Raw genomic sequence first — 13116 nt, forward strand, 5'->3', positions numbered from 1 at the left:
TGAGATGGCGATGACGATGGGTGGGATGAAATTTCCGCTGTTTCGGCAGTTTCGGTTTCGTATCCGATTCTAATGCACATGCCATTTTTCGGCCTATTTTTCGGAAAAAAGTGCGCGTTAGAATCGGGTAAGTACGGTATGCAGCGTCTAGGCTAACTGCGTTGTGTAACGATGGATCAGGGTTGCTACCAGCAAAGGAGGTAAGGTGGTTTCGATCACTGTCTGTCTTCGATGCAAATGAATTGTTAATACCGATTGCCTGGTGAGGTTGCGACGCCAATGAGTGCGGAAAAGAAACACCAACAGGTTGGGGAGGACTGTGCTTGACATCGGTGGCGAGTAAACTTTGCGAAGGACATGTGTATAGTTCTTTTTCTTTAGATATATAATATAATAATGACTTTTGACCCCCTCTCCGATCACAGTTTCAGAATGAGAAAATTTAAAATTATTTGACCTGAACAAATTACACGGTTGCCTTTTTTTTATTATTATTATTATTTTTCTCACAAAAACGATTTTCAGTGCAAGGCATATCTAGGGCCGCTTTCCTCTTTCATGAAATCAGTCTACATGCCCGGTGCGGGGTTGAATCATCGCTAGTGATAATTGCAACATAGTAAGCACAGTTCCACCCGCAGGAGCACGCCGTCCAATTTCATCGCAAAGCGAACGCAACCACAACACACACACAGCTTCGGCCGTCGCGGGCCTGGGTGCGAAACTTCGTTCTGGCAGGCAGTGCTATGTGAGGGGCCAAAAAAGTTGTTCTATCAGACGCAAGTTGCTGTCCACAGAAGAGTGGAACCATGGAAGGTCGACACGCTACTTGCCGCCATGATGTAAACAAGGAGATAACAGATAACTTCGCCGAACCTGCAATAACCGTCGCAACCTGCACCGGCGCCGTGGCTTGGCAGCTCGCGAAGGTCGGCACGGCTTAAATTATACCTGTACATTTATAATTGCTCGAGACTTATGAAAGTGAACCTGCAAAAAAAAAGATTTTGTGTGTTTCTTTGAGAGCTTGTGTGCGCGGTTCTCATTCTGTTGTTCGTCACGTGACTTTTGGCAAATCCGCCCAGTCGCCGTTTACGTCATTGCTCCTGGGCGGCTGCTAGCTTCCTTTTTTTATTGATTAGACGATTATTTTCAAAGTACTGACTGAGAGACCGGTATATTTGTTTTCTGCGAATGCCGTTCAGACCAACTTCGGTTTTGCCTTGACTGTCCCTTTTAAGGGGTCGTGCAGACAAAACAAAAGTTTGGTTCCTTCAAAAGATGGCCTCGTTAGAAGAGTCACACTGGCACCACTTTTAACGCACACTTCGCTTAAACAAGCTATGTAATTAAGGAAAAAAAGGAACGACCATGTGACCCACCAGCTCATTTTGTGCAACAGAACCTATGATGTCATAGGTGCCCAGCTGTGCGATTGGCTGAGGCTGGCGAAAGCAAACATAAATTAGGCAGAGCTTATAAGCTTGCCGAGTAAGCTGTTAGCGCTTAAATGTAATGCCTATTCTTTTTACAGCAGTAAGAATGGTGGGGTAAACAATGAAAGTTATGCAAATACACGCAAACGTAGAAGTACCGATGCGCACTGCTGTTGGTACGGGGCGCACTATGCTTGTTTTAGGTACACAGCCCTGCAGCGCTTTAGATTTGTTTTATGCCTGCAATGGACAATTGGACTCTCGCCCACAGGTGCTCATGTATTACAATGTGGCACTCGGTAGACAACCGGTTCAACGACCTTCCGAACGCCTTTGGAACAACTGTGTAGCACAGGTATTACACGACACTGGCTGATTGTTGTAAGCGACGTTATCGCGCGTGAACCTGTTTGTCGAGCATACCCCATGTTTCATGAAACCATTACTACCTACCGTAACAAAAACAAGCCAGGTGCAAATACGGTCAAAAAGCAATGGCAGACAACGGTCTGCGGCTCAGTATGGTAGCGCCATCTGGAGGGACTGGTGGTAAGCGAGGCTGCAGAGCCGAATGACGCAGTAGAAGTTCGTTTGAATGCCCGCCCTTGTGACGTCATTATAGGCGTCATAGAAACACACGATGTGGTGGGAGAATTGAAATTTTAACTTAAATTGATTAATTTCTCAGTGAATACGGCATCGTTTGCTGCCCGACAAGCGCTGGGGCCACTATAAAAACGAAATCTTTCGAATAAAACAAACTTTTATTTTGTTGCATGGCCCCTTTAAGTGTGAACAGGCTGGAGCGTTTCCTGCACGTGAAAACATGCAGCGCATGCGACGGGCGCACCGACGCAGCTGCAGATACCACCCACATGATGCGCGTGGTGTGGCAGGCGGTGGTAACGTGGTGTCAGCACCAACTGTGAAAGGGTGCAGGTAGTTCCAGCAACCGGTTCTAACCACTTGCTAAAGGGTGCATATGAAGTTTCTCATGCAGGAAAGGACCTGTTAATGTGGGCGAAAACTGCACTATAAAACTGCATTGCAAAGCACTTAGGAAAGCACCCTTGAGATATTCGCTTTGGTGGTAAGCCCAGCCGGCTGCCCCCAGCACTTCGAAACTCGCACTCCCCCATTGAAGCAAGTTGTCAGGCTCCTCCCACTGCCGCGTGTGTCACGCGTCGCGCATCGTTTTATAACCGAGGCAGAGGTAGCTGCTGGTTCGGAATCATCAACGTGGGTGTCAAAAGAACGTGCACGAATCACGTGCAACAACACTTCATGCAGTTCGCACAATTCCTTACTGATGGGTACCATGACCTTTGCTCCTCAGGATCAGGATATGACTTGTCAGGCTTAGCCCTCATACAAAATGCCACTTCCCCTGTGCCAAAAGGTGGCAGTGAATGCATCATCAGTTGCATGTGTGTACTGCTTTCAACATTGCATAGCCGTCTTGGTAGAAAGAGGTTTAAGGGCTTGACAGGTTTATTTTAGAGCGAAAGCTTTCGTAGTGGGACCGATGGCATCCTGTCAAAAAACTGATCCTTTTCCCCGTAGATTGGTTGGTCGACCGAAGAGCTCCGATTATACCTCTGAACACACGGTGCACGCGTGGAACCGGGTTCACATTGTGTCCGAAGGGTTACTTGAAAATCGCGAAAAAGGGACAGTTCTAGATAACACAGTACACGCATCGATCGCGAAGAAGGAGTGCCACATATAGGTGTACATTGAGATCGTTCATAGATGTGCTTGCTTAGTGCGCGAAAAATGGTCACATGGGTTCGTTCTTTCTTCATTTGTGATTTGGGGGGTCTTTGCAGGTTTGGTGATCGATTAGGTGCAATTTCAGCGAAGGTTTTGATGCTTTTTTGACGCAGTTTCGATGCCAGAAAGCTTTCGCTCTTCTTTCAACTTTCTTTTCCTGCCTTTCCTGCGCTGATAAGTAGTGTTTATCTCAGGCTGTGGTAGACATGCACCGATCCATTTCGATACGCTTTTTTTTTTTTTTTTTTGCTTTCTGGCTCGGGGAGGCAGGCAGTGCCCTGATGTGTTCTCCTGCCAAGGTGTACACCACAGCGCTGCAAGCAACATTTAGTTTTCTTTATGTGTACCATAGAATTGAGAGTGCTAGCTTTTCCCGCGTGCTGCTTATTTTAGCAGGGCCTGTAGCTACAAACCTTCGGTTATGAAACATTTCTTGATTGCAGTATATTTCGGCATAGAACTTTCTCAGTGACCCTTGTAAGCTCCATGTACCGTATTTTCCCACGTATAACCCGCCCCTGCGTATAACCTGCGCACCTATTTTCTGCCGACGAATAAAAAGATATGCGTCCCCACGTATTGCTTACATATTTTATACAAAAAAGGATGGACCAAAGCTACTACTGAGGCAATATTACACATTTGTTTATGCAAAAGGGCCTACCTAGCTGACCACGTAACTGGATGACTTGCCGCATACATTTTTTCAGGTTGGCATATTGTTGAGCTGCCTGTGCAAAATAAGCACTGTCAGTGGGATAACAGTGACTTAGTCGCTATTACTGCTGTAGAGGAATAACGTCCCAACACACATTGCGGTGAAGCTGTGTTAAAGGAAATACGTCGCATATAATCTGCACCTTTACTTTACCCTGAAATTTTCGCATTTGTTGGTGCGGGTACTACAGACGAAAATACGGTAGTTCTTGACCCGGAACTTGGTTATTTTGTGAACTCGCTGCACACGGCATGCATGACTCGTTGTTTTAGCGACTGCTTTAGTGCAAGGAGGAGTTTGGCAGCTTGATACGAGTCCCACCGTGTCTGTGCGTAAAATTTTCTGAAAAGGGTGTGGGCCTTTTAGAAAGCAACAAAGTGTACTTAGAATTTCCACCGTGGGCAAATCAATTAATAAAGTGCATCACTAATTTTTTTTGTCAAGCTACGTTGTTTTATTCTCAAATTGTCACTACCAACCAAAAAGACAGTTTCATATCTTGTGGTGCAGTTGAAAGCCAGTTAAGGGGTCAGACTGGTCTTTAGGTATGTTTTTTTTATTTACTAACCAATTTTTATAAAACTGCGCAGCATTAGGAAGTGTCTTGTGCTGATTTCAAATCTGAAATTAGATTTCTTGCAATTTGATTATGATTTCTAATCTGCAATTAGATTTTTTGCATTTTGGTTATTTCTGGAGATAATTAACGATTAATTGCCACTATTTTGGGTCACAAATAACCACTCCATACATAATGATTACCATGTGGCTAGGCGGACAAATGACTAAAGAATACAACATTGGAAGAACTTTTTTGATTCAGCTATTTTTGGTCCTTTTACATCACACTGAACTTGACTCCTCCCGTGCTCTGCCAGAAATGGCTCACAGGTGGTATCAGTTCAATGCAATAATAATTTTCCAAAGCCTCCACTTGAAGAATTTGTTTCCAACATTGTATTCTCCACATAATTACGTATCAGAAGAAAAAAAATTACAGTCGTAGTTGCTCCTGGTGCTGAGATATCCGAGGGCAAAACACTAGCTGCGCGTTGCAAGGAAAGTGACATTTTACTATCAAATTCTGGACAAACTGAGCTGTAGATTGCACTTTAAAATGCTCTTTACAGTAAAATATGGTTCCTTGTGATGAGAAAATTTGCGGACTGACAGAAAAATGACTGTGGATGCCAAAAATGCCACTTTTCTAAAAACGATTTTTTGACCGCTTTTCGGCCCCAAAGACCCATCTGCCCCCTTAAGAGCCAAAAGCTGGGAATCCCAGTCGAAAAGCACAACAGAAAATACGGCAAGATGATGCTGTAACGGAATGGGACATTCTGTCATTTGTACGACAGAAATATTTGTCGTACACAAAAATTCTCTAGTTTTACCAGAGATATTCCTGTCGCACAACAGAGCATCCTGTAGTCCCAACAGAGATCCCTGTTCTACGACAGATGTTCCTGTTGTACAACAAAAATTTCTGTTGTGCAATAGAAATTTTTGTTGTTTTTTTGGGGGGGAAAGATTAGGGAAAGTTTCTGGGAAAAGATTGACAGCAGTGGAACTTTTTAAATTGGGAGAACTTGTGCAGGTGGTACGAAGTCCCAGTGTGCTGATTCAAAAAGTTAATGTTGGGATTTTGTGACATATGGAGTGTATGGCAGCTAGGGTAATTCTAATTGCCAAATCTATCAAACTGTTTATTTCAGCAGTTTTATTGTAGTACTCCTGGTAACAAAGAGCCTGCGTTACATTGTGAACAAGGCACCTGTGCTATTTGGTGAGCATTTCATGGCATTCACAACCGTCCAGGGGTATGCCAGAGCTTTTTTACCCCTGTGTAGAGTAATTTGAAAATGGGGCAACTAGCACGTGGGCTTTTGTGGTGTTGCTGGTAGGTTTTTTTTTGTCTTTTTATTTATTTCAGTTGCACGGACTGCCCTTGATATTCTGAGTATTTGGGGTGGCCAGCTGAAATGGGAAAATGACGGGCAGGCCAAAGATGTGATGCATCGCTGCGTTCCTGCAGACGATTGGCTCACGCTTGAAACACTTGCTTTCTTTTTTCTCAGCTGTGCATGATATCAGTGGTGCTCTTTTATTTATAGTTTTGGACTTGCCGCGAATAGTCCACAGCTAGTTCGAGGATTCCCCACGCTACAGAAACATGTGTGAAAATAGAATTCTGGACTGCTTCTCGGGGAGTCCATGGTGATTCCGAGACTGATAAATCGAAGAGCCCTAGTGTTTGGGTGACAGTCTTCACTCGTATAGTGGGTAATTTCCACCTGAAAGCAGCGGCCTCTTTGTTGTCAGCATGGCCAACGTGGTTGTGTGCACGTGATGAGCGATGTACCCAGCTTTCTGAGGAGAAGCAGGAGGAGGAAGCACCTTGGTGCAAATTCTACTGGGTGCGGGAAAACTTTAGGCGGGACTGATTTATCGTGCAGATTCACGTGATTGGCTGCGCGTGGCTTCTCACACTGTGTGGAATGGCTTCCATGTGGATTGGCTTCCCGCACCAAGTAGAATTCACCTCCCCCTGGAACTTGTTCTAGCTTCTAACAAGCGTGCCAGCTTCAGCCGTGCCGCGCTTTCTCTTGCCCCCCCTGGATGGATCCTGGCACGCCTCCCGTTCTCTGCCTGTGCAGGAGACCGTGGGAGTGCACTGCAGCCAGCTGGCGCAGGGCATGCTGGGCCTGCTGATGCTCTGCCCCCAGGAGGTGGCCCACCTGCGCAAGGAGCTGCTCATCGCCGCACGACACATCCTGGCCACCGAGCTGCGCAACAGCTGAGTGCCCTCCTCCTTCCTCTCTTTGTCTCCCTCTCTTGTTTGGTTGAACCTGAGGCAGAGCACGAGTCGCTCATGCTCTGGATTTGACATCCACCAGCTGTGCGGGCGTTCGGAAACTTTCTTGAAGTTTGTTTTGAACATTGTATTATCCCTACATATAGTTATCAGAAGCAAAAAGAATTACGATCGTACCTGCTCCGAGTGCCTAGATGTCCGTTGGCAAAATGCTAGCTTCACGTTGCAAGAGATGTGCCGCTTAACCATCGAATTCTGCACGAACTGAGCTACAGAGTGCACTTTGAAGTGCTATTTACAATAAAATACGGTGCCTTATGATGAGAAGATTTGCAGACTGATGGAAAAATTGCCGTGGATGTCGAAAATTGCCATTTTTCAGAAAACAATGTTTTGACTGTTTTTCGGCCCCAAAGACCCATCTGCCCCCCCTTTAACTGCACTAAGCTGAAGATGGCGCTTTGATAGCTGGTGAGAAAAAGTTAATTTTGGAGGCCACACATTGCACAGTGAGAGGGGGGCCAAGCTGGTGTCTGTTGAAGGATCCGGTCCTCGTCGGCTGCCAGGAGGCCCCTTGAACTCTCCTCTCTCTCTGTTCCCCATATGCAGAGTTTGTTGGGTGCATGGAGCAGCTGTTTGACGAGAATATCCTCATCGGCTCTGGCTGGACGGCCTACGAATCGCTGCGGTGAGTAGGGGTCGGTGGCCGCCCCACCTCTTTGCAACGTGTAAATGTTGGCTGCGTACTGGTTATTTTATTCATTCAGGGTCTCCCCTTGATACCTGACCTGTTATTTTAAAGATACCCTAATACAATTTTCAGAGCATATTCGTAATACAGAAAGTGGCATAACTGCAAACTGCAGACTTTCACGAAGCTGTGTACAACGTACTCCATTTCGTACATTGCGTGCGACGCTGCCAAGGCTGGGGAGAGTAATAGGGCACTTCCTGCAATGAAGAAAGTTGGGCACATGGCTTACGTGCACAGTCACTTGAAGTGCTGACAGGGTCACTGTAGCATGCTGTACCAGTTCTCTTCTAATCTCGCTTCCACATGCCAGATGCCTGTGCCATCTGGAATGTGTAGTGGCTGGATGGAGTGAAATAATGAAATTAGAAGTGCACACACACACACACACACACACACACACACACACACACACACACACACACACACACACACACACACACACACACACACACACACACACACACACACACACACGCACACACACACACACACACACGCGCACACACACACACACACACACACACAAAAAAAACTGTGGTTGATTCCTCTGTCACAGGAATTGGTAAAACAGGAAAGTGAAATCTGCAGCGAAATCTGCAGCTGAGCATGATTTATGGGTCGGCGGCTGTCTTGTGGGTGTGCTTGGTGAGCGACGCCCTGCTGGCAGGTCACTTCGGCAAAGGTGTACTAGCGTCATTTCAGTGACGGATATGACGTCAGTGAAATGTCAGTGTATCCCGGCATAAAACACTTTTGTGTTAAAATATAAAACCTGAAGAGGAACAACCCCAAGTATAACGTACTCTTTAGTTCTAAAGGCTGCTTCCCCACAAGAAGACCCTGTGTGCAGGGGTGCACCCTTTACAGGCTGCTTGCTTCGTTGTACCGACATCACTTCTGTGACAGATATGACGCAAGTGAAATCTTCGTGAATCCTGCCTGGAATAAAACAGTTAAAAAAGGGCTCGGGTTTAATGCTTCTAAACCTTGTTACAGTGAAACCTCGTTACCAGAGACACCTTGACAACAGACAGTTGGTTATAAGAGCCATTTTAATGAAAAAGGTTTGGTTGGTTTTCCAATGTCTGCCATGTTATAGCAGCATTGCATGCAAGAAACCTTGTTTACAAGAGACAGGATTCCGGGGTCCCTTGAGGGTCTCTCATAATGAGGTTTTACTGCACCACGAGCGAAAGCAGACTATGCACACAATGTTTTGTGAAAGTTTGCCTTGGCTTGCAAATTCATAGCCTGTGCTCTAACTGGCTCTATAGGGTGATTGGATTCATCCTTTCGCTTTTACTAAAGGGCACACGCAGACAGCCGAGCCGGCGTGCCATCGATGGCGAGAGTGGGGGACGAAAGCTAACGAAAGCAAAGCAGCATTTTCAATGGTGTGCATCGTGTTTTTCTCCAGTCTTTGTTCCTGTCAATTCATGCAGCACAGTGTTTTCCTATAGTATCAGTCAGTATACTCTCGGCTAGTCATGTGGCTCGCTTGCACTGAAGCGCATGCAAAAAACGGCCCAGCCACTGCTGGGTGATAAGACTTCCTGAATAGACTTCCTGAATAGATAAGACTTCCTGCTGGGTGAATAGACTTCCTCACGATTTTAAAAGGGCCACGTCCTCTGCTTAAGAAAACGATGTGACTGCGAACAGCATGGTACTTTTGCTGTGGGGGCAAAAACAAAAGTTTGGACACGGAGTTAGGAACAGGAAAGTGTATAACTGAAGAGGAAAGTGTATGACGGCTGCATCTTACCGGCGCTCACCTATGGGGCAGAAACTTGGAGGCTCACTAAGAGGGTTCCATTTAAATTGAGGATGACTCAGCGAGCAATGAAATGGAAGATGATAGTGTAACGTTGAGGAACAAGAAGAGAGCGGAGTGGGTCAGGGAACAAACACGTGTTATGGTAGTATTAGTGGAAGTTAAGAAGAAGAAATGGGTGTGGGCAGAGCATGTAATGCGAAGGCAAGATAACCGTTGGTCATTAAGGGGGGACGTGGCTTTCAAAATCAACTTTTTTATTTCTTTGTGGATTTTGATAAAAATTGGCACAGCAACTGGAAATGCTTCTGTGATAACACTATAAAAATTTCAAAGTAATACAGTGTAGACCATTTATAACGTAACCGCTTATAGTGCGGGACCGGATATAACGCGGGTTTTCGTGACCACCGGTTTGGCTCCCATAGAACTCAATGCATAAGCATACCGCTTAAGGGGGGACGCGGCTTTCAACTTCGGAAAAATGACCAAAACATCGTTTTTTTGAAACCCACATATTCGGCTTCTATGTTTCCTATTCTGTGCGTCTGCAAAGTTTTTACGCTGAAAAGCGTCGCAAAGTGGCATAAAAAAATACTTTTGTCAGGCGCGGTGACAAACTATCAGCGCAAAAGGGCGAAAAAACGGCAATTTTCGGAGCGCTCTATCTCCGCAACGGTGCCACTGGGCGTGGCCATTTTGATATGGTTAGATCGGCCGAGCGATCGTCTTTCCGGTTCTGCTCGTCTCTTTTATCTTCGTTCATTCACAAACGCACAAACGGCAGAAAAGAAACGACGCACAAACGAAGCTAGGAATAGATGCTGAAGCGCTATTGGTCCCCGGTCGGGGCACAGATCAACGACCCTCCTGATTGGATGTTGCGGGCGCAACGCAAGATGGCGGCCGCCTGAGCTGCGTAGCGAGCGGATTGAGTTCATTTTCGCCGCTGCGCTCGGCCGAGTTTCTGTTCAATCTGTGGTATTCAACACGGACGTTATCGCGATGGGAATGCCAGAGATAACGAGCCGGATTACGGGAAGTTGTGTGGCTCGAAAGGCGGAGGTCATCGAACGCTTCGTGGTGCGCGTGACTCTACCGTCGCCAGACCCCGGAGGGTGACGCGGTGTGCGCGCTTGCGATAGCGGTTCGTGAAGTGAACTTTTAGTCGGATTTGCGATGTTTGCACGCTTAGTTATTGCTGTGTTTTGACTGTGGGCTCGCTAAGCCTTGAGAAAGAAACGGTCGACGCGTCAAACGCTGCGGCGCGCACGGCATAGCCGACGCGCATTGGAGCATCACATGACTGGGCAACCGGTTACGATTGAACGCCAGTAGTTGTAATTAATGCCTGCGACGTTAGATTTAATCTTAAAAGCGACCTGACCAGCCATATCAGGTATAATCAAAGTTCGATATGTCGCGGTAAGCGTGCGCTGCGATGCGCGCGAGCCATATCGCCTTTCTTGCGCAACGTTTCCCGTGCACTTGTAATGTAATTTTCATGCAAACAGGTTTGAGTTAGTAATATAGGAATAAAAATATGCTCTCTGCGTTAAAAATGTATGTTACTGTGGCAGCATTTAACAGTGATTTTTTTAGGGAAATTATTGATACCATTGCTCAGGGCATACTGGCTGTGCTGCGAGAAATATTGGATGCCTTGAATGTCAAAAGTAGTAAAAAAATATGCTCTTGCATTGAAGTTGGGAGTTATGCAGAATACTCTACCAAGCTTCAAAGTAGCTCATTTTCATCTTTATGGTATGCAAACTTTTGGCAATGAACACCTGCACATGAGTACTAAGTTGCTGTGCCAGGCAAGATAAAACATAAAAAAAGCCAAAAATGTTCAAATTTAACTAAAAAAAAATGCTTAACTTGTTGCCATGGTGACAACACTGCAAAAGGAGGTTGTCCAGTGCGATACAGCCAACCAACTAACCTACTTTGCATTGAAAGCCCATTGAAACCCATCTCCCCTCCGTTTGGTTTGCAAAGGGGGGTATGTACTCTTCACGGAGGAGCTGAAAATGATGTTTTCTGGAAAGAGAAAGGCTGTAAAAGGCACTCCAATTTCAAGGCAAGGCCTTCCAGAAGCCCCATGTTCAAAAGGACATGAAAGGCTACAACCGTGACGACTTCTGATATGTGAAACCCATGTTGCAACTTCGGAAGCCGTTTTCTCAAAACAGTTTTTTTTGCCACCTGTGTCGCTTGTACCAGGGATTTCTTCATGACCGCTGGGTCTATTTTGATTCCGTTTCTTGCATTACATTCCTTGATGAACTGTTCAGGTCGTGACACTTTTGGTTTTCCAGATTTGTTTTTTTGTGATTTTTTATTCAAATAATCATTCACAGTTGACATGCCTGTTGCACATTAACCTCTAAAAAAATGAAAACTAAAAAACATTGTGTTGTAAAAAAAAAATTCTAAAACTGTCACGACCTCGTCCATTCATTTGGGAATGCAAAGCACTTCGAACAAGTTTTCTATCATGTTTTATAAGCCGCTCAAGCTCGGTACAAGCGGAACAAAAAGAAAATTTCATACATAAAAAAGTTTTCAAAATATTACTTTGAAATTTTTATAGTGTTATCACAGAAGCATTTCCAGTTGCTGTGCCAATTTTCATCAAAATCCACAAAGAAATAAAAAAGTTGATTTTGAAAGCCACGTCCCCCCTTAAGATGCGGTTGGCCGAAGCACCATACCGTTTATAGTGCGGTTTTTCGGCGGGTCTGCTCATCGATCGGCGCAGGGGGCATGGTTTTGGGGTAGCAAAAGAAAAAAAGAAATGATGAAATCGGCCATCTGACGCAGCGCGCACCCCTTGCTCTCTAACTTCGACACAGAAGCAAAAAATAGGCACCCTTTAGTTCGCGCGTACGTGATAACCACAGCTGTCCTTGCTTGATGCACCTCGGAAGATAGCGACCGGCTCCCCGTCCGCGCGTGGCAAGTTATTTCTATTAATCGTGAACCGCATGGGCCGTTTTCGCACATCGGCGTTGCGCGTGCGTTTTTTTCATGCTCGCGTCTACGATTCCGCGCTCGCGGTGGCTTCTTCGCGTGGCAGTGGGAGGAGCCTGACGACTTGCACCAATGGAAAGACGCGCACCTAATGGCGGGAGATTCGAAGCGCTCCGAGCCGGCTAGCCGCGCCAAAGGTGTTTAGGCTAAAGTCCCTCGATCAGATGAAGGGACTTTAGTTTAGGCTTACCGCCGCGGTATTTTTTGATGGGCGCTTTCACAAGCAGCGTGGATGGCAGTCTATATTCCACTTTGCGGTCACATTAGCAGCTCTTTTCTTGCATGAGTATCTTCGCTTGCGCCTCGTGCGGCATTTCAGCGAGCGGTTAGAAGTGCTCGCTGGAGCTGCCTGCACCGCTTCACGCCCAGTGCCGACGCCATGTTGCCGCCTCTTACCGCGCCGCACACATTACGTCAGTTTACGCGCCGGCGTCGCCGCGCTTGCGGCGTGCGCTGCACGTTTTCGCGAGAAATCGCTCCATGCGGTTCACGCTTTAGAACGTTGTGCAGATAAGCCACCGCTCTTCCCGAACAAGCGAGCCGCGCGAAGATTTCCACCACCAGTACGTTGCGCTGATAAGCAGCCGCCTTCGGCATCGTGAACGCAAGGTGGGGTAAAAAAAAAAAAAAATCCCGCTGGCCTTTCTTATCATGTCCTGCGGCATCTTCATAGACGCAAAAAACGCAGCCATGGTCTTTCAAAACACAAACACAACGGAAGTTAAAGCCGCACTCGCCGTTTGTAAGACCGCGCTTTTGCAATGTGTGAGACCCGGCAGCAGCGGCTGATGTTAAAAATAATACGAAATA

General features: G+C 46.2%; 1 protein-coding gene across 2 annotated transcripts in view; it reads left to right on the forward strand.

Moving 5' to 3' along the window:
- LOC144173118 (transformation/transcription domain-associated protein-like) overlaps window positions 1-13116 on the forward strand; it is a 141123-nt gene that overhangs the window by 46092 nt on the left and 81915 nt on the right. For both annotated transcript variants that reach the window (XM_077701631.1, XM_077701632.1), the window contains exons 10-11: window positions 6585-6723; window positions 7352-7430. In XM_077701631.1, the coding sequence (XP_077557757.1) occupies window positions 6585-6723; window positions 7352-7430 (218 nt within the window). The remainder of the gene's footprint in view (window positions 1-6584; window positions 6724-7351; window positions 7431-13116) is intronic.

The sequence above is a fragment of the Haemaphysalis longicornis genome, unplaced genomic scaffold (assembly GCF_048455015.1).
Source record: "Haemaphysalis longicornis isolate Haplotype H1 unplaced genomic scaffold, Haemaphysalis longicornis Haplotype H1 scaffold_29, whole genome shotgun sequence".
Taxonomy (NCBI): Eukaryota; Metazoa; Arthropoda; class Arachnida; order Ixodida; family Ixodidae; genus Haemaphysalis; species Haemaphysalis longicornis.